The sequence below is a fragment of the Carassius auratus genome, chromosome 34 (genome assembly GCF_003368295.1).
Source record: "Carassius auratus strain Wakin chromosome 34, ASM336829v1, whole genome shotgun sequence".
Classification (NCBI taxonomy): Eukaryota; Metazoa; Chordata; class Actinopteri; order Cypriniformes; family Cyprinidae; genus Carassius; species Carassius auratus.
This window is the reverse complement of record NC_039276.1, coordinates 23,856,715-23,879,783: the sequence shown is the minus strand read 5'-3', so window position 1 is coordinate 23,879,783 and position 23,069 is coordinate 23,856,715. Positions and strand designations below refer to the sequence as shown.

At 37.4% G+C, this 23,069-nt stretch overlaps 1 protein-coding gene across 1 annotated transcript in view; it reads right to left on the bottom strand.

Annotated features, from left to right (window-relative positions):
- Positions 1-6,837: 6,837 nt before the first annotated feature.
- Positions 6,838-23,069, bottom strand: part of LOC113053580 (acid-sensing ion channel 4-A) — a 91,616-nt gene continuing 75,384 nt past the window's right edge. Inside the window, exons 2-10 of the mRNA XM_026218713.1 lie at positions 14,687-14,831; positions 14,314-14,441; positions 12,965-13,118; positions 11,991-12,044; positions 10,288-10,441; positions 10,095-10,186; positions 9,362-9,441; positions 9,004-9,123; positions 6,838-7,898 (exon numbers count right to left, since the gene is read on the bottom strand). Coding sequence (XP_026074498.1) covers positions 7,782-7,898; positions 9,004-9,123; positions 9,362-9,441; positions 10,095-10,186; positions 10,288-10,441; positions 11,991-12,044; positions 12,965-13,118; positions 14,314-14,441; positions 14,687-14,831 — 1,044 coding nt within the window. The 3' untranslated portion in view covers positions 6,838-7,781. The remainder of the gene's footprint in view (positions 7,899-9,003; positions 9,124-9,361; positions 9,442-10,094; positions 10,187-10,287; positions 10,442-11,990; positions 12,045-12,964; positions 13,119-14,313; positions 14,442-14,686; positions 14,832-23,069) is intronic.

The window sequence follows — 23,069 nt, the reverse complement described above, 5'->3', positions numbered from 1 at the left end:
GGGATAAAGATTACACTGACCAGGTTTGGTGTTGATCTGAATAAATCTCTAGGAGGAGTTCGTTAAAGTACAACCCCTGAAAATGGCAAAAACAACGCCAATATTGCAGAGAAAATTCTAAATAACCGACTTCCTGTTGGGATTCGGATTTCGTACCAAGAGACTTTTTTGTAGGTATTGGTGTGTTACATGTGTATACCGATTTTTGTACATGTACGTGAAACATAGCTCGAGGCGCACTCTGTTGAAAGTGTATAGGTGGCGCTATCGAGCCATTTTGCCACACCTGATGGAATTTTGGCCTTCAGATGTGTTCAGGCCAGGACTCTTATCACACATGTGAAGTTTGGGGAAGATCGGACATTTTATGCCTGAGTTATAACATCTTTTATTCCCATGGCGAGACATCGAACTTCGTGACGGCGCCATGGACACGCCTTTTAACGAAAACTCAAGATCTTCACAACTTAACATCGCACAGGGCTTTAGATTAGACTGACCACAAAAAATACATTGATGTCATAAAATTTCTAGGAGTAGTTCATCGCAGTGTAAAATATGTCACTTCCTGTTGCCAATAGGTGGCGCTATGACTATAACTGAATATGGGCATGTCAATCTGTTCAGGTCAGGAGTCTCATCAAACATGTGAAGTTTGGGGCAGATTGGTCATTGTATGTCTGAGTTATAGCAACTTCCTGTTTCATGGCGAATCATCGAAATTCGCCAGGCCGCCACGGACACGCCCATTAACGAAAACTCAAAAGCTTCGCAATTTAACATCGCAAAGGCCTTCAGATTAGGCATACCAAATTTGGTGTTGATCTGAATGAATCTCTAGGAGGAGTTCGTTAAAGTACAACGCATGGAAATGACAAAAATGACACAAAATTTGCTCATAATATTAGTAATAACCGACTTCCTGTTGGGTTTCGGATTTTGCTCCAAGAGACTTTTTTGTAGGTATTAGAGAGTTACATGTGTATACCGATTTTCATACATGTACATGAAACGTAGCTCGAGGCGCACACCGTTGAACGTGTATAGGTGGCGCTGTTGAGCCATTTTGCCACACCCACTTCTGAAACCCATATCAGACGTAAATTTTCGCCAGTTCTGAGGTGTGTGCAAAGTTTCATGACTTTTCGAGCATGTTTAGGCCCTCAAAAATGCGATTCATTTTGGAGAAGAAGAATAATAATAATAATAATAATAATAATTAAAGCTGCAAGCAGCGATGAACGGGCCCTCGCACCCGGGCTCACCGCCATCGTGTTGCTTTAGTAAAAAGGTGAACGTTGAGAAATATGCATTTAATGTCCTAAATATAAGTGGAATATATCAAAGTATATCCCATATATGTGCCAATCTTACCGTTGCCAGCAGGTGGTGCTATCATTATAATGGAATATTGGCCTTCAGATGTGTTCAGGCCAGGACTCTTATCGAACATGTGAAGTTTGGGGAAGATTAAACATTTTATGCTTGAGTTACAACAACTTCTCTTGCTGTGGCAAGACATCAAATTTTGTCATGGCGCCATGGAAACGCCCTTTAACAAAAACTCAAGATCTCCAAAAGTTAACATTGCACAGGCCTTTAGATTAGACTGACCACAAAATATATGTTAATCTCAAAAAAATTATAGGAGTAGTTTGTCGCAGCGTAAAACATGTCACTTCCTGTTGCCAATAGGTGGCGCTATGACTATAACTGAATGTGGGCATGTAGATCTGTTAACGGCAGAAGTTTTATCTAACATGTGAAGTTTGGGGCAGATTGGACATTGTATGTCTGAGTTACAGCAACTTCCTTTTTCATGGCGAAATATCGAAATTTGTCAGGCCACCATGGACACGCCCTTTAACGAAATCTAAAGATCTTCGCAATTTAACATCGCAAAGGGCTTAAGATTACACTGACCAGGTTTGGTGTTGATCTGAATAAATCTCTAGGAGGAGTTCGTTAAAGTACAACCCCTGAAAATGGCAAAAACAACGCCAATATTGCAGAGAAAATTCTAAATAACCGACTTCCTGTTGGGATTCGGATTTCGTACCAAAAGACTTTTTTGTAGGTATTGGTGTGTTACATGTGTATACCGATTTTTGTACATGTACGTGAAACATAGCTCGAGGCGCACTCTGTTGAAAGTGTATAGGTGGCGCTATCGAGCCATTTTGCCACACCTGATGGAATTTTGGCCTTCAGATGTGTTCAGGCCAGGACTCTTATCACACATGTGAAGTTTGGGGAAGATCGGACATTTTATGCCTGAGTTATAACATCTTTTATTCCCATGGCGAGACATAGAACTTCGTGACGGCGCCATGGACACGCCTTTTGACGAAAACTCAAGATCTTCACAACTTAACATCGCACAGGGCTTTAGATTAGACTGACCACAAAAAATACATTGATGTCATAAAATTTCTAGGAGTAGTTCATCGCAGTGTAAAATATGTCACTTCCTGTTGCCAATAGGTGGCGCTATGACTATAACTGAATATGGGCATGTCAATCTGTTCAGGTCAGGAGTCTCATCAAACATGTGAAGTTTGGGGCAGATTGGTCATTGTATGTCTGAGTTATAGCAACTTCCTGTTTCATGGCGAATCATCGAAATTCGCCAGGCCGCCACGGACACGCCCATTAACGAAAACTCAAAAGCTTCGCAATTTAACATCGCAAAGGCCTTCAGATTAGGCATACCAAATTTGGTGTTGATCTGAATGAATCTCTAGGAGGAGTTCGTTAAAATACAACGCATGGAAATGACAAAAATGACACAAAATTTGCTCATAATATTAGTAATAACCGACTTCCTGTTGGGTTTCGGATTTTGCTCCAAGAGACTTTTTTGTAGGTATTGGAGAGTTACATGTGTATACCGATTTTCATACATGTACATGAAACGTAGCTCGAGGCGCACACCGTTGAACGTGTATAGGTGGCGCTGTTGAGCCATTTTGCCACACCCACTTCTGAAACCCATATCAGACGTAAATTTTCGCCAGTTCTGAGGTGTGTGCAAAGTTTCATGACTTTTCGAGCATGTTTAGGCCCTCAAAAATGCGATTCATTTTGGAGAAGAAGAATAATAATAATAATAATAATAATAATAATAATAATAATAATAATAATAATAAACGGAGCAATTCCAAGAGGGTCCTCACACCATCGGTGCTCGGGCCCTAATAATAATAATAATAATAATAAACGGAGCAATTCCAAGAGGGTCCTCACACCATCGGTGCTCGGGCCCTAATGAGATGCTGTAAAATTTCACCTCTATTTATATGTCCTCTCTTTTAGAGCCCTTAACCACATATGCTGCCTTTGGGCACACGGTGAACCCATATAAGCACCAGGCAGCTGATGTCAGCAGTATATAATTATATATGACTCATTTTTACATCACAGGTTTTATTCCGTTCAAATTTTTCCCCAGCAGCTCACTTTTTAAAAATGTACATCCAACAATCACTAGCATTTTTGTCACTCCAGACACTGTGATACATCATGATCAATGGGATGCTGGTCTTCAGCACAAAATTAGACTAAAATAAATGAAACCCATCAGCAGTAAAAGATTTGATGTCTAACAGGAACAGTTTTTTTTTTCTTTTTTCTATAGGTGGCAGACATAATACCACGTTTCATTAGTATGTACAGTAATGTGTCTTTTTAGTTACCATATACGGATACTGTAAGGATGTGTCTGTTTATACCCACTTGTCCCAAAGTACTACATATTTACCATGTGTATATATATTAGTAAGTATAGTAAAGTATCTAATTAGTGACCGTTCTTACCCACACTTGTCTGTATGTACAAACAATTTACCATGCATGTACGACTGTTAAGTACAGCCATGTTTCTTATTTGCTACCATGTACATACATTTCAGGTAAGTACCGTAAAACATAGTGCTACCAAAATGTCTGTTGTTTAAACTGTAAAGGTGTCTCCAGTATCCCTTTAGCCTTATGGTTAATTATTACAGAAGTTATTTTAACAACATTTCACATTTTTGCTTGTTTTTATAAACTAAGGGACGTGTCAACATAATTTTATATGGTAAATGACTGATACTGTCAAAAGAGTAACTTGTATTGAACCCAGCACATTCCTTTAAGATGTCCAGCATCCTCAGTGGAATCATAAGGCATCAAAAAGAACACCGTGTTATGTGCTTATATCTCAGTGAACCGAACCAAAGTGATTCATTTATCAAGATTTTATTATTGGACTGCAGTACGTGCCATTGTTACAGTTATAAAAACAGAAACCACGGTCATAACAGCAGACCTTTGTACAAACTGTATTATGTGTTCTCTGAGGTCTGGTATACAGTCCATTAGGTTCTGGGGCATAATGGGTAATTAGTCTGATTAGTCTTGATGCCTTTAATCGTGTGGAAATCTCAACAGTCTGTTTGCGCTATATGCTGCTTCAGTGCCTTGTTTTATGGCCCCCTCTTGGAGCTAAATGGTGGTCTGGCTGGCGAAAGCGGGTGGAAAAGAACAGCACTTCAAAGTTAAAGCAGTGTGGCACAGCTTTAAAAACGCACACATAGAGCTTAACGCTGCCACAAATGGACCTGAATGGAATTGATGTCTGAAGAATTCAAAGTAATTTAACACAGGTGATGCATTGAAAGTTATTGATCCAAGAAAAGAAAAGTGTAAATGTTAAATCTTTACTTAACTGAATTTAAAAATAGAATGCTTTCTGGAAGAAACAGTTTAAGAAAATGTGAGTGATTCTGAATCCACTCACGCACAAGCGCTACATGGAGGAAATGGACGTTGTCCCAAACAAGAAGTTGCTCCGGTTGTTCCTGCTGTGCTTCCGCTGTTCCTCTCTTTCCCCTTTCCACTTCCTACAGTCTCTTCTATTTTTCTCTCCGTAATTTTTCACCTGTATTACTCCAAGAAGATGATGTAATTTGTATGAAATCATGAATAGATACAATCTATTTAGGAGAACAGAACTGTGTTAATTGCTGAAAACAGAACAGTTTTTTTAACACCTGTTTGGATAAATGTCTAATTGGTGTGGAAGCCTTTACATCCTCTTTCTGATGCAGATCTGCCTGCTGGATTGTAAAAAATCGTTGCTATTTGCTAAGTGGCAAGGACTATGAAATAAGTATTTTTTTTAAAAGACCTGTGAGTCGTGCACACGCAATTGCATTTCAACATTTGGAGCAATTCCTTCTGCACAGGTAAGATAGGCCACAAATGCATGAATATACAACTGTACAAGTGCATGAGGTTGACAGATAATGCCAAATCAAATCTGAGTGATTTGTTCCAGTGCAATTCTTGGACATGCACTGACATGTCAGCTCTTCTGCTTTGACTGCTGACAGCACAGTTATGACAGTAAACTGCATTATTATGCATAACCGGCTCAGTGTGCCATCAAGACCCGGACTGGAAACTTTTAAAAATGCCACTTTGATACAATTTTATAAATATTAAAACCTATATCAGCCATGATTACTTTTGTATGGAATTTCTATATGCTGCATGTTTTTGACACCCAAATATGAGATCCATTCCGGAAAATATGAAAATAACAATGCAAAATCTCCTTTGCAAATTGGATCTAATCTATAGAGGATACACAGCTCTGTCATTTATAAGAAAATCATGTAGTTTGTGAATGTAGAAAAACAAAATAAGCCCAGAAAATGTGTAAAAATGCTGCTGCAATTAATTATAACAACCTAAAATTGGCTGTTTTTAACTGAACTTTAAGTCAGGAACAAACACATACTTTTTAAAGTTGAAACAACACATTATTACTTATTCTGACGTAAAAGTTTAAGAGTTGCGATAACTAATCACAGCAGCCGTTTGTTAAAGTGTACTAAATGTGCAGGAGAAAATTATGATGACCGTGATTTTACCAAGTACAGCATGTTCCTGGATCAACATCCTTGTTGATCGTGGAACAACATTCCAATTAACCTGAATCTGAATTGAGGGATAACTTTTTAGGAAATATCAGTTTTAGGCTTACGATCAGGGTTAGGAGCTTCTACTCCCTTGCACTGACATGTCAGCGCAAGGGACATGTCGTACTGATTTTAGGGATAAATTATGGGTAGGGATAGGTTTATGGGTAGGGATTGGATTTAGTCTATATTTTTGGACAATAATGTTGATCCAGATTCATCAAAAGATGTTGATCCAGGAACATGTCTTACTCGGCAAAATCACAGCGACCGAAAATTACACAGCACATTTAGCACAATAAGTATGATTAAATATATATGTGTTTTATGTAATATAACAATAAAATCTTACATGATATTAAATTACAACACCCAACCTAATAAAAAAGAAAATCAGACAATTATACAGGAACTGCACAATTTTCAAAAAAAAAAAAAGAAAACAGAAAAAAGAATATATAATAAAAAATAAATAAGTAGAAAATTTAGAGGTGCTACACTGTTGACTTACAGTACTATTAGCCATATTTGTAACCGCAATTCAATTCCAGCATAATAGGACTGTAGCTAAAAAGGAAAACATTTTCGTCTTTGAATTGTCATTGAATGTCAGTTCCTGCTGAATTTCACGCACAAAGAAGCCGGTTGTTTCTGATTGAAATGCTTTGCACATCTGGCCTTTTGTCAAAGAAACCGCTAGACATTTCACAGCTAAGAACCCTGAGAAAATCTCATCGACCGACTTTTAAACATGTAGCCATACGCCGCGGTGCATCAGATTACTCATACTTTGCGAGTGTGCTGAGCAAACCTAGTTTATCATTCTCTCTGGGACCGGTGCACTCGGTCTCATTCAAAAGTGAAACTTGGAACATAAGGTCTGTTTTATTAAACACTTTTGGAAGGTCTGGGAAACTGGATCCATCAGCTGATGGATGGATGAAACAAACGTTTTCCACATGGCTACCGCAATGGCTTCTTCTGGCGCTGGTGGGCTTTACTGTACACATCTTTTGGCTCTCCGTTGGGAAATAACCTCACAAGAATATGATGTTGTTACTGCTAATGACACCCATTACCACTCACACATTACATCTCTATAAACAACATTACAAAATTTGTGGATTATTTAATATACTTTAAGTTAAATTAATCATAAACCATCTGAGAGGAAAACATTTACCAGGCATATCCAGAAGAGATGGATATATATTACTTTTCTGAAACACAAACTATTCTACACCATCCCCATGATTTCAGTGAAAGAGTATACCAGAGTAAAGTTATTTCTCTTACGCTCTGGATCCTTAAGGGCTGATAAGCCACGATTCAAATACATCATTTACATTTGTAGGTTAATCTGAATTATAATATTTCACAAGATGAGAACTGACCGAATAAAATTCGAACAGCTGACAAAATATAAAGAATGCAATGCTTCAAAAAGGACCTGGAGTATGAGGCAGCTCTAGATATCATGCAGTCTATGCCTTGATATTGTAGAGGCCCAGTACCAAACGTATCCAGTGTAGAAATCGTAGAGTTGCCACTGATGTCACTTCCTGAAAGGGGTGGGGGGTGGGTAATGAGGAAAAGATTTCAGATAGTCTCCTGTTGGACCGCAATGTCCGATCCATGCCAGCGTTCGGTTAGAAGCGAGGGTTTAGAGTTCGGCTTTGGCTGTAGCTTTAACTGGTGACAGCGAGAGAGGTTAGCGCTGGGATTTGAGGGCCTTTCATTGAGCCCACCTTCAGCACTGAGAGAACTCTTTCTGTAGATGTCAACAGCATTTGACCCACCTGACGGGTCTTCCTAGCAGGCAAAGTCCTCGAAGACTCGGTGATGGGTATGGTGGTGGTGATGGTGATTTGGGAGGATGGTGTTAGCATAAGCTCCCTCCGAGTGGCTCCGGCTCATCTCGCCAGAATCCTGACAGGAACAGAGAATGTCAGACAGGATTCTGCAAGAATACTTCGACTCCTACATCGTACACACTGTTAGGTTGTGAATAAAATCCCTAATGCTGTGACCCATTGTTTAATCTGTGTTGTCATAAAATGAAAATCTACTCGAGGCTGAGTGTTACAGTGGTTTATCATGGTTAAACTCCTTTAACCATGGTAAACTCACTGGTATGCACCACCTTGAATGGCTTATTGTATATATAAAATGGTGGCAACAGTACCATGATTAAAGACACCACATTTTGAACCAATAGTGGCATAATATAAAGTCTTCCTCCATGTAGTATTTTAGCTTGTAGTTTTCAAACTAGGTCTGTGAATCTACGGGGTGTGCAAGGAAAATGTCAGGAAAAAAAAAAAAAAGTATATACACTACTGTTCTAAATTTGGGGCCAGAAACAGTTTTTTGTAAAGAAATTAATACTTTTAGATTGCTACAAAACTGTCAAATAAATGCTTTTCTTTATACTTTCTTTTAATTTATCAAAAGATCCTGGAAATAGTCTTAAAAATATTAAGCTGTTTTCAACATTGTCAACAATTAGATATGTTTCTTAAGCACCAAACCAGCATATTAGAATGATTTCTGAAGGATCGTGTGACATGAACAAATATTCTTATTTGTTCTCTAACAATTAATTATTATTTTATTCAGAAAAAAAAAATTATTTAGTACTGTAACATACAGTATATTGGCTACTTTACACTGGCTTCAGCATGATTCAGATTTTAAAGCTGTAACACGCAACTTAATAATGACTGAACAATCTTGGGTCAAGACCCACTGGCCATGCGTTCAATCAAATTAGTTTTGAGCACACTACGTTTCTCATGAATAAAGTGTGCTCTGCCAACATCTATGTTCTTCTTCCATGAACAGAAGATTGGATTGCATTAAGAACAAGGGATGTTTGATTCAATCCCAGACTAAGCAGACAGCCTGGCATCCCAGTCATGACTCAATATCCTGCTGCTGATGTTATATTTCCCTCCGGGCTTTGTTCCTATTCACAGAGTTGATCTGTGCTGCATCCTAACAGTAATGCTCCAGAGATTAGCATGTGGCTTACCTTAGCTTTCATTTCATCCAGCTTTACTGTGGCGACTGTGCTGGCCTGTTGCTGCTGCTGGGTTTGCTTTTTGTCATCTCTTTGTGACCCAAGCAAACGCTCCAACCTGTGTTTGATCACCTAGGAAAGAGAGGGGGAGTCAGGGTGAAGAGGGCAGCGGGGAAAGTAGGACAAATGAGGGCTATAAACAGTTTAGCAGCATCAGCATTTCTGCTGCTCAGCTCAGAGGTCCAGTCTTATCTGCTCTTTTGGGAAATACTGCTCACAATGTAAAAACATTGCAGGAGAAGAGCTATTGGTTAAAATGACTGGAGGTGGAATGGGAAAACGGGGCCAAAACAATACATGCTTCGCTTACCTCATATACATAATCCAAAATCTCCAAGATGGTCAGAACACTGGCTCCTATAAAAAGACCCATCTGCCCACCAATGTCCCCTGAAATTAAAAAGTAAGAACGAGTAAGCACAATTTGCTATATTTTTTTTTCCAACATTAATTGTCATTTGCAACACATATTCTTTAATATGCCATATTTTTGACTCAAATGTAAAAAAAAAAAAATTTTTTTTTTTGTTAACTGAAATAAAGCTTAAATATTAGATGAAAAAACATAAAGTTTATGCATTACAATTATTAAAGCTAAAGACAAAAAAAAAAACTAATAAAAATTATAAAAGCACTTGATAAAATTCTATAATAAAATCAAAATGAGAACGTAAAAATATACAATAAAAGCTTATAACTTTTCTTATTTCTTATTTAAATGGTATATAAATAGTACTAAAATAACAAGGGACTGAAACAAGATTTTGGGTGATCCAATAGCTTTTAGATAGTTTGGCTATTGTGTTTTGAAGTCAGAAGAAAAAGTTGTTATAATTTTATGAAATTATACAAAATTACACAAACATGTTTCTTCTTTGGAAAAATGTGCTCTAATGAATTGTTCACAATAACACCAAATGCATAAAGAAAGTAAAGAGAGTTAAATTTTATCTTGGTTTTAACTCAGAAATGCTCAAGTTTGGGTGTACTGAAAATTACCTGAAGATAAAATGAAGTGGTAAAATGAGGCTTATGAGACCCACCTAATAAACCTGCAACGTCATATGCTTTTTTCTGTTCTATTGTTTCATAATTTAGAGCTTCAAAGAAAATGTCCAAAACAAGGAAGTTGTCCCTAAAACAAAAGGACAATAAAACATGTATGGGTAAATCCTACAGAATCAGTACAGTATACATCTGTTCCAAACTATATTGAATGTGGAAAGGTTGCCACACCTGATGTAGTCTTCAGACTTGTCATATTTTCTAGATAGGTAGCGTGCCGAGCCTTTGCTGGGGATTTTAACCATGGACAGCTCTTTACCATAACGCGTCAGGTTACAGGGAGTTTCACAGGAGCATGTGTCACCTGAACTTGTCTGTAGCAGTGCTGTGAAGAGGACACACACACACACGCTAGTTAAGAGTAGCAGACAGATGTATGTGTGTGTGAGAGAGAGAGCAGGTGCTCCAGCCCACACCTGCACATCCATTCTTCATTCATCAAACTAATGTGGAGAGATACCATCAGTGCTAAATGATCATCCATAAGATGTTTGAAACACACTCAGCATGATGTTCAGATTGAATTTGATTTCTGAAGGGCATTCAGAGAGCACACACACTCTCACATGCACACACTCATGCTTATAAATCTGGCCGAGTGTACACAGAATACACCACATATTTAACATCAATTCCCACTTTTTAGAACAAAATTTTGTAAACATGCGACAACACTACTTACTGTCTTTGATATACATTATTACATGCAGATGTTGCAGTTTTTTGGGAAGCTACTTTGAAATGTATCAGGCCTCTCATAATTTCAAGTTTTTAAACAAGTCTCGCACACTACATACTACTAGCATCTAACTACACTGAAGTTATTTGGGTGAGAAATAGCTTGTTAAATAGCCTATATATTTATATTTAGAAATGAAGCTGTATGTCTCTATAATCATATTTCATACAGTATATATAGAGTATGTTATAACTACCATTCAAATGTTTGTGGTCTGAAATATATTTTAATGTTTCTGAAATAATCTCTTATGCTCACCAAAACACCAAATAAAAAATATAACTACTACTACTACTAATAATAATATCAACACTGTGATATATTATTGCAAATAATATTTTCTATTTTAATATATTTTAAGAAGAAATTTATTCCTGTGATGGCAAAACTAAACTTTCAGCAGCTATCTCTCCAGTCTTGCTGATTTAGTGCTCAAGAAACATCTCTTATTATTATCAATGCTGAAAACAGATGTGCTGCATAATATCTTTTTTTATAATCCTTTTTTTTCCCAGCAGTGAATCTGTGAATTGTTTTTAAGTTATATGTGAATCTCAATGCTTTTAGATTAAATTTTAAGCAAACATGTTTGTTGTTGTTGTTATGTGTGTGATCGAGAAACTAGCCTATCATAGTAGAGATTTCAGTTTGAATATTTGAATAAGTCAATCCAGTGAATGCTAGTACAGTCCATTCTTTCAAGATATATCTGGATTTAGTTCAACCACCCATTAAATGGGGTCGGGTTCCTTTTGACTGCGGAGGTAATTAAATTTCTGGCTTATTAGATAAGGACTATCACAATTGTACCAATACATCTCTCATCATCAACTTTTCATGAGCCGCTCCATTTAGGAGTGTCATAAAATCAGTGAAACAAGACAGCAGGTGATAACACCGTGAGGGTATCAGAGGGTAATGCACTGCAGGGATCTGCAGTTTAATACTGCTATGTAAAGGATGTCAAAGCGGCTGGAGAACATTATATTTCATGGACTGACTGAGTAATCCTGTGTCTCCCACCCCAGACCACACACAGAATCATCTGTTTATCTGGGATTAAGCTATTTGTGCCCACTACCTCCAGAGATATTACACTCCAGGATGTTAGCAAAAATGAAAAACGCTTGCTTACCGAGTGCTTTGTCCACACATTTGATATTGCTGGGAGTACAGATATCGGCATCTCCTGAGAAACAAAATACATAATGACTCTGATCAATCATGAGCAAAATGATTGCTGTTATTTCACCACCAGCCAAGGAAGAAAAAGTGTGAGCGGCAGAGAAAAAGACAGCGTTTCTCTTTTTTTGTCATTCACCCTAAAATGATGGAAGGCAGTGTGTGACTGAGGGAGATGGGTTCGCTTTCACCACGCCTCCCTCATGATCATCAGTCTAAGCCTAATTGCACCCAAAATGGAATGATCCAAACCCTCCCCAAAGGCACATTTATGAAGTCTTAAAAACCCAACACCCATTGACACACAATACCTCAGGAGGTCCAACTCGCCACCCGAATCCATCAAAAGAGCAACCAGTTCGAGGAAATACATATGGCACCTAAGAGAAAATGGCCTTTGAGTTAATGCATTTGGAACAGTCTCTCTTTACAATTTTCATTATGGGAGATTGATTAAGGAACATTAAAGGAGAAAAGCAGAGAAGCAGAGCTTCCATTAGAGCCCGGCCACCAACAGTCACACGCTCTCTGAAAAGCCACACTGATAACAACTCAGGTGTGGTGGAGTTAATTAGAAAAGAGGCTTCTGGGGACAGAGAAAGTCCCTCAGTCTCTACGTCATTGGTTTTCTAAAGAGGAAATAGTTTATCAGCTGCTTCAAGTGGAATGTAACATCCGTATTCATCATTGCTGGCGGATTGCGATCATCTAAATTTTCCCTCCAATCGCCAAATGAACCACCCGAGCTCCCGGTATTGTGTGACTAGACAGTAAGTTAATTTAGAGACTTGCATTAAGCTTTCGGCTCCACTGCCTGGAGCAAATTAGATGAGAAGAGTTTATTCATTTAGTATTTTAGCAATTAGCAGAATACATTAGCGTGCTGATTACGTTGAGTGGGAAATGAATGCATCGGTGTAGCGTTACCCGGCATGTGCACCATCCTGCATTTGCACACACGCTGAACCTCAAGAGTCTCGCAGCGCAGGCGGCAGGCGCTGATACTGTAGGTATCATAACCCGGGATCATCTGCTCACTGGTGGAGCGGCAGTTCCCCCAAGGCTGGGGCAGGTAGGTCAACTACACACAGAGTGGGAGAACAGTGAAGAGAACAAGGGAGATAAAGTGAGAGGGAAACAGACAGAGACAGATTGTAAGAGCAGAAGAGACAGAAATAAAGAGAGAATTCATACATGCAAATTAAGTATGGAAATAAGCAGCATTCTCAAGCTACGCCATAATTTTAAAGAGCATAAAGCTGAGGTGACTGATAATTGAGCAAAATTTTAGTTGTGTGTGGCTTGATTTTCAGAAAGAAAGCTTAATGAGTGGCCTGCCTTTGAAACAAAAATATTGCATTCATCGCTCATTTTTAAGCATGAGACTGTTTGTGAAACCATAGACAGATCTGAATTTTAAGAATATGTTACCCTACTTTTAAATATATTGTAGTCAACATTTGAAGTGGATCAAAACCTTTCATCAAAGTTGTCCTAAAATCTAAAACCAAAATGAGTTCTTCTCTTAGGACAACTCTGATTGACTTTTTTGATCCATTTCAAATGCTGACTACTGTATATAGACAACAATATTTTGCATTTGTAGTTCAAAAGTATTTTCCAATGTACTTTCCTATAGTCAACTATAGGCTTGCATTCAGATCTGCCTCCATCCTCCAACTAATGGAAAGGTCCAAGTCTCCACCATATATTCCTTGTTTTATGATAATCACAAACGCAACTAAGTAGAACATTTTTGTTATGTTTCAGGACTATAGGTATAGTATAGCAATTCAATATGCTCCATTCTCCTGCTCAAAAAAAAAAAAAAAAAAAACTAACTTGATGTCATATAGCAAAGATATAGTGTTTAGATTACTAGCCAGCAGATGGATGTAGAAATACTGTAATATACACATTTATATTATAACTTCACAAGCATTGTGACCCTTCACCTGCCAGTCACTTTCTAAACTCTGAATATGTTTCACACATAAAATCCTTTTCCACTAATTGCTTTCTTACTGGCCCCTATTTTTTATTTTTATTTTTTCACTTCAGTATAACAAGGAACAGCGAGTTTTCTCTGGGATTCTGTAAGGCAAGAACTGTCTAAAACAAAAAATCTACTTTTGTTGGAACAACATGACGGTAAGTAAATGACAGAACACTAGACCATTATATAAAAAGTTAGGATGGTAGTTGGATGGTCTGGTTTTACTGTAGGTGGTACTTAAACTGAAAAGTTTGAGAATGATTCAAGGGAAGGGTTATACCCTTTGTTCTTGACAGGATACAAATGTCTGAAATCCCGGAGAGACTCCAAAGCCCAGCTGATGGATGTAGGGCGGCTCGTCCTGACTGTGGATCTGAACACGGATTCCAGCCTCTAAAGATGTTTCATCTGCAAAAAAGGATGAGCAAGGCAGAGAGAGGGTAAGCAGAAAGAGCAATTTCAATGATAACACAAAGACGAGCCTCATATATCCCTCCATCAATACAAATGGGAAAAACAACATCACAAATTAACCTCAAATTTAAATGTTTATCTTAACTGATTGTGCAGACACACATCTGAGAACCAGACAATATAGAATGACTTTGCTACTTTCAGACCATAAATCATCTCTGTGTTGCATTATAACTCACTTGTCTCTTTCCAGATAGGTAGATATTCATCCTGCTGGATATCCAACATGATCTCCAGCCCGTTTCCCATCCCTCCTTGCTTCGTCTTCCTGGAGGTTGTTTTGTTCCCGTTGAAAGTATAGCATTTCCCATATCTTGTGTAGACCTGTGAAAAAACACCCATGACTAATTAAAAAAGTAATATTCTGGTATCGAGGAGGCCATAACAACAAACAAGCTACAATCTTTGAAAACCATAACCTTTGTTTTTTTAAAGATTTAATACTTTAATGAACCTTTGGATCTCTCAAAGGGATGCCTTTTAAGACGCTTATGATTAATCGGGGAAAAGGTCACTTTAAACTTCAAAAGTTCTGAGGCATTAAAATCTTCACAGAAGATAGTTTTTCAACTCACATGAAAAACCAAAAGAGACGCTGATTAAAAATGGAACAATTTATCATTCTGTCAGTGGGCATTTGCATTTGGTGGCATAACAAACAATGTTTTCTCTGTCTCATTCCTGTCATATTCATTTTGCATTATCATGCAATGTGTTTGTTCCTCAAACAAGAGGAAAATGAATACTCCACATCCCCAGAAACATATCGACTTCTACAATTAAGTCATCCCACCATATTAATTGATCCATATGGGTAATATTGATAAGAGAAGATGAAATCAAAGGCAATAGCTTCTGGAACGGGTTTTTATATCCGTACCACAGCCAGTTAAAATAAATAAAATAAAATAATATAAAAAAGTCCCTGTCTTTCTTAAAGCAAAAGTGACAAAATACTATTATTCAGGAACACTGCAGCCTGACTCTGCAATGACATAAAAAATAAAAATAAAAATGAAGACAAAACCACTGACAAATAAATGTCAGGAGGGAATATATCAACAAAACACAGATGGATGAAAAAGAACTCTAAATTGGTGTCAAGTGACTCAAAACACAGAAGAGGAAACATATTCTTGAAAGATGTATAAATTGATGCTTTCACTTCAGTCTGGGGTGCTCAACTCTTTCTGACCTTTTGTTCACAACATTTTTGGTTCCAGTCTTTCGCTAACATGCCAAATCAAATCACTACCACAAATAAAAACAAAGCTCGATTTGTTGGATCGCCTGAAAACACAGACAAAAATAAATGTAAGAAAGACATTGGCAATTCTGAAAAGCCCAGAATATAGCTGGGCTCCAGCACATGTTGTGTTTTGGATGCTGGTCCCAATAACTGTCTCCATCAGTCTGGTTAAAGAGATAATTCCATCCAAATATGACAATTTTGTCGTCATTTATTAAGCCTCATATCATTCCAGACCTCTATGTCTTTCTTTCATGAAATGTTTAGCAGAATGGCCGAGCTGTACTTGTTTAGACAGTAAAGGTCGGTGGTGACCAGTGACCACTGCTGTCAAGCTCCAAACAATGTTGTTATTGTTATATAAAACTCAAACTATAAAAAAGATGTTTAGTTAATTAAATAGAGCTGAATTAAAGATGTGTATTTAACTTAACTCAGTAAATTTAAGCTTAAGTACTGAAATTACAGGAGTAAAAATAAAACTTAATAGAAGTATAAAAAAAAAAAATTAAAAATCATAACAAAATTTCCAAAAAGTATGAAAATATAACAATAAAAGCTAATTGAAAATATTAATAAATACTGTAATAGTATATAAAAAACATACAATAGCTTTGTGAAAAAAACAGGTTTAATTTAAGTTGTTCACTAAAAGTCTTGCTTGGTAGCACCAATCACTTTCACTGTATTGAAAAGAGCAGCTTAGAGATTCTGCTAAACCAATAAGTTTCCCTTGTAAACACTAAACACCATATTTATCATGACCCGCCACCTTCTAGAAACTCCCTTGTAAAAAACCAGTCGACAAATAAACCCATGCTGGAATAAGATGATCTTTTCCTCAGGCAGACTGACATTAAAATTTGTTATAAATCAACCAAATTTCTCCAGCAGCGAGGCTTGTTCTGATGAGAAGGGACCTTTAGGGGCCACACTTGTATGTAACACATCTGTTCATTTAGCAGACTGTGTATGGAGTCTGATCTCAGCTGGCTCCGTACTGAATCAAAGCAGGGCTCTCTGAGCAATACGGGCATGCAATAATTGCCAGCTGCAGCTGTGGACGGTGCACACTGTACAGCTGTAATTAAGGCTGGAGACAGCCAGTGTTTTCACAAGCAGACGCTGGTCAAACAGGATAAAGGAACACAGATATAAACATCATTTTATATAATCAGAGTGCAATCAGACAGTGCACAAACATTACCTCCACTCTACTGTTTTGTACATATAAAACACACACAAAAATGTGCATGCGTCAAATGCAACATGGCAAAGTAATAATCAATTCCAATATCTTGTATAAACATATGAGAGAATATGTAAAAAAGGTCATATTAGTTACTCATATTAGTCAGCATCAAAGCCAATTTTTCAGCAAGATGGTGTGTAAACGGCCTTTTTTAACCTACAAAAGCTAACCTGAATTTAATGAATTTGCTGAAATTGTAGAGGAGAGGATCATATTTTAACACAATATGTGCTTACCTTTGAAACCCCTTCACAGTGGACCACTACCACACAGGCTTTCAGCCACAAACATTGTTGGAGAAACACCTGACTGCACAACATTTGCATAATTCTTCCCTTTCCACTAACACCACAACTTAATTGGATTTAATGTCTGGCTATTTACTGTCCTCTGTTTCTTTACCCTTTCCACTCAGTTGGATGTGTCTTTACTGTCTTTTCTCTTTTCAGCAAGAAGATGAAGTAAAACCTAAAGCCTCTCACATTTGTGGAAGGCATCAGGCAGATTCAACTGCTCCCTGTTCTTGATTTATCCAGGGAAGCTACATGATAACTTCAGTTTTTTTAACATGCAGGATGCGAGTTGGTGAGTATAAAAGTGAGTTTAAATTCAGCACTGGTTTTTGAAGGATTTGAGCTAACTGCCTCATAAGAAATTTGTAAGGATCAGAGTGGCCAGAGTGTAAAATTGATCAGTAATTCCCTGGTCCTAGTAAATTGTGGTGCTGTCGAAAATGGCGCTTTGACTAACAGGATCGTGACTCAAGCATCAGCCCAAGATATATATCTGAAAGGTAGCTATTGCTGACTGAATTACACTGTTAAATTAGCAAAATTTGAACCCTAGTGTGTTTCCCAAAAGCATGGTTAGCCAACTATGGTCACAATTTCTGTCATTATCAACATAGAAGTTCAACGATTTGGTGTTCCCTAAATTCATAGTTCCATCGAACCGCAAACAGCATCTCAAATTTGTGTGGTTGGAATTTCAGCTCTTGACCTGTGGTTAAAAGCGTTGTTTCTTATTAGTTCAACATGGAATGAAACAGATCATGCTCTAGAGCAAAAGCAAGGGAACATGTAATACAGCCTTTACACGATTTTAATGTAAGTGTACTGTATCTCTTTTAATTTGCCAACAGAATAAAAGTGAATGTCCATGTCTGAAAGTGCTCTAATATCCTGGAGAATGACATAGACTGAATGAATGAATTATACAGATTATTGCTCCACACCCTGTAACTATATTTTGTATTATTACACTGTACTATGGTAGATAAACAGAGAGTTACATTGCTGTATATTAACAGCACCTGTTAATTTATTTAATAGTTACACTGACACACACATAAATATGTTTTTTCCAACATATAAATAGAAAAAGAAAGCAGAAGTGACGTCTCTCATATTTACCAAAACATAACAAAATGAGCACCAAAAATATGCAACTTCCAAAAGCCAATGGTTTTATTTGAATACAAGTGCAATGTATTCTCCGATTGCTACAACAGATCATATAAGGCTGCTTTAAAAATTAGGTGTCTTAGTGAGCAGTCACATTAATAATGCAGAAAACTGGACTCACAACTGATTTTGACATTAACATGTAGCTGAGTTAATAATCAATCAAGCTTAAAAATACGTAACAAACACAAGCGTGGCATGAAATAGTCTTATTACTGAAAATGATATCTTAAAATACTGCCTCTTACTAAGGCAGCTTGCTAGGATTTTAGAACAGCACTAGATTTTCTGTACCTAACACAGCAATATCTTCAGAGTAAATGGTGGAGACTTTTAAACAGTCAGACTAAACAGTTGAGCCAGAAAGTGCCATGCAGCGTTACGCTCCATTAGTTCCGCTCTCGTGGGCAGCCGCTCAACTCTGATTCTATGATGTCTCTTTGGCAGGCTATCAAGCACTTTACATTTATTGTATCAATTCTTAACTTCATTAAACAACTGACTGACAGTGTCTTTTCCTAAGCAGCTTATCCCTCATGCACACTTTGCAGAAAAATGGGCCACGTCTCGAGGACTCATCGACACCGCTTTACACGTGTTCCGAGAGGATTATCACAGTTCTTCATCTTTAGGCATCAATCTGAGATAGAAATGCTCAGAGATCCGACACAATCTGACACTCGCATGGGACGTATCAGCACAAAAGCATGTCCCTCTCCTGTGAGAAGAGCCCCTCTATTGTGACTGTTCATAAACTGAAAAATACATCAAGTAATCACAGTAAAGAGGACTATCAGGAAGCATGGGAGTGTGATAAGAATATAATGGGGAAATCCCTTCAAGATAGCATCAAAGCTTTCCATTACAGTGCTATGAACTGAGGATATTGGCAGAAACATTGTAGCATATCCTTACATGGATATTTCAGGTTCCAAACAAGTTAAGCTCTATCTATCCAATCATTTTCACTGTTCTCTTAATTTGTCACTGAAATGTATCATGTGTTAGGCTGATGTTTTTAATTTATGGCAAAAAACCTTACACAAACTGAATTTGAAAAAATGGTCTCAGTCGCCCATAATTTACCCATTGAATATTATACTGTTAACACATATGTCCTCTGTTTCTGTGTACTCAGTGCTGCTGCAAGTATTTTGAGACCTGATGATCAACTCTCTGCCTGAGGCTGGTCAGATAAACCCTGACTATTTTACTTGAACTTTGATAACCTGGACTGGAGCTCAGCTGAGCGGGGAAATTTGCAGCTGTGCAGCATTTTTTTTTTTATTAACCATGCGCCATGAGGACCACTTTTGGATTAATTTGTCCCCTTTTCTTTACAAATAAGCAAACACCTTGCCAGTAGAATTAGTCTAACTGTCCCCCGTGTTTTTGAGAGGCACTTTGTTTCCTTCAGCTTTAATTAAGGTACCTTTCTTATTATGAGCCTCCATTTCCCCTGTCTTCAGTTTCTCTTCACTGAGAAGCAGCATCTCACCAAGATTCAGTCAAACACTGTGATCAGCTGAAAAGGTAAGCAAAACAACTTCCTTGAGTTCTATCAGCATGACACAACGTCCTCATTAAAAGGGTGGAAAAAACACTTGTGGATTTATGTGTTTTTACAGCCTCTGGAATCAGGCTGCATGGGAAATACTATACAAATAGGTCTATGCTGTTTTAAAAGTGCTTTGAGTACAACACGTGTGTCACAGAAAAATGAATGTAGCACTGTTTTAATAATAAATTAAAACATAAAAAGGTATTTGGAATCTTAAAGGTACAAATCAAAACAGGCTGAACACAACAACCGTGTTATCAAATGAAATGTAAATCTTGAAAGTCTGACTTGATGTGACAAAGTTTGAAAACCTCATAAAATAAGAATAGCAGCCTGTCCATCCAGAGCTTTCACAAGTCCACTATGGGAAGAACGCCTGCATTTCTCTCTCTCCTCTAAATGGAGAGATGTATCTAGAACTGCTGGTGTGCTATTAGTGATGTGGAGCGGGGCCATCCTCGCAGATGTTCAGCATGTGGACTCCACGCTTGCCAAATTGGGATCACGAGATGGCAAGGTTCTCCAGCGAGGCCAGTCTGTCTCCCCAGCATCAAGAACAAGTAGATGGTCAATATTCTTCCTCCATAAAGAGCAACTAATAAGCTTAGCTCTCTCAAATACACGACTGCAAAAGTTTCACACTGCTGACTTGCAGCTGCTTGATTTGCAAGTTTTTCTGGCAAACATGCCTTTAATAGTGTTTTTTTTTTTCTCCCCCATCCCCTGCTGAAAGAGTGACAGATGTTGTTTGGATGCATTGTATGGTAAAAATACAGGATTTTACATCAGAGCTGTAGCAGACAAAATGGAAGCAGAACAGACATCTAAAATATGTTTTTTTTTCTGCCCGTAGAGTGATTAATTACTCCATTTCTGGGTTAGGTATTTATGTATTTTTTTGCTTTGAATTAAATTATTTTTATTTTTTATTAAGCTAGCATGCATTAAATTGATCAAAAGGGACAGTCAAGACATTTATAACATTACAAAATATTTTTATTTCAATTTCTTTTTAACTTTCTTTTCATCAGAGAATCAAAAAAAAAAAAAAAAAAAAAAAAAAAAAAAAAGAAAATCTATTAAGTATTAAGCTGCACAACTGTTTCCGACATTGATGATAATAAATGTTACTTTAGCAGCGAATCAGCATATTGGAATGATTTCTGAAGGATCACGTGACACTGAAGACTACAGTAATGATGGTAAAAATTCAGCTTTACCATCACTAATAAATTACATTTAAAATTTTTATTTAATTTTTTTTTTTTATTAAAACTAACAAAGTATGTTTTTTTTGTGTGTGTGTTTTTTTTTACATTGAACAATGATGGAGCTATTCTTTACCCATCTTCTATGGTGTTTTCTTAGCAGCATACTGTATAAAGCAAAAACAGATCCTTATTAAAAAAAATTGAAAATGTTATATTGTTGTAGTAGTTATGAACAAATACAAAGATTAAACTTTTTATGGAACTCTAAAACTCTTTATATAGTGTGTTTTTACTCAATTGGTTCTCTTTAGGGCTTATGTTTTTTGGAACAAAGCAGGAATTACGGTCTGGCTGAAATGGGCTCGTGAAGGAATATTGTAACGGGGCTCAATTACATTAAGCATGTTCTTAAAACCTGCGTTTTCCACTACAGAGTAAGGCGCTCGCTCACTCAGCACGCGCTGAAGGCTCGTTGGAAAATGGCTAAAGGGTCTTTCACACAGGACGCGGTATGCGCTGTTGCCCTTCAGATACAACGCGATTTGCGCTCCAAGAGCAAAGTAGGTGGAGTTTTCAAAACTGCCTGTGCATACGTTCTATTTATAACAGTTCTTCTATCTAATAACGTGCAGGCCTGTTAATTGTATCGTACTGCTCAGGAAATTCTGACACAGTACAGTACTAGTCCATTTTGATTTCCGTGCTTGTTTGGATGCCCCGATCGATTGGTAAAGTGCACCCAAACACCAGACCTGTTGGTTACTGGAGGATCTTATATTTCTGGTCTGTTAAACGCATTGGCCATTTTGCAACGAGCCTTCAGCGCGTACTGAGTGAGCGAGCGCCTGACTGAGTAGTCTAATCTAACATAAACATATAAGTTGGTGTTTTTTTCTTCTTCGGGAGTGTCAGGGGCGTTGCCTGTTACGTCGTTTGGGTTATTGGGCTACCTTGTTGAACGCATATCATTATATTTTACAATTTTTTATTTATTTTCCAAATATAATTAATTAGTCCAACGAACCGTTCGGTACATAATGCGTACCGCGTACCGAACCGAAAGCCTCGTACCGAACGGTTCAATACGAATACGCGTATCGTTACACCCCTAATATATATATATATATATATATATATATATATAACAAATATTTGAGTATGATTTATATGGTGGATTGTTTTTTTCCCTTAAAGGGTTAGTTCACCCAAAAATGAAAATTATGTCATTAATAACTCATATGCTGTTCCAAACATGTAAGACCTCCCTTTATCTTCGGAACACAGTTTAAGATATTTTAGATTTATTTTTATATTTTATATTTAAATATTTTATATTTATTTAATTTTTATTTTAGTGTACTGTTTGAGTGCATGCATTACTCCGGGATATTGGTTTGTTTGAACTCTTAGGGAGTGTCAGCCACATAAAAAAAAAAAGTTAACATAAGTCATTTGTGGATTAATGCGTATTAGAGATGCGAACCGTTTAAAACGATTCAGTTCGATTTTGTGAACTGAATGATTCTTTCGCGAACCGGATATCCAGACTGCTTTGATTTGAACTCTAATCTCAGAACAGACACGGAAGAGAAGATATTGATATTTGCTGCCATGCCATGGCAAGTCCTATGCTTCCTTCTCCTAAAAAAAATTATATTAAATACATTAATTTGAATCACCACTATATTCAGGGGCGTTGCACAAGATCCCGGGCCCTATGCATAGGCACTCCTGATTGAGTTTCCTTAAACCCCACCTTTCGGTAACATACTGTGTTCTGATTGGTCAAGTGACATAGTCAGGTTTGATTGGTTGTTCCGCACACA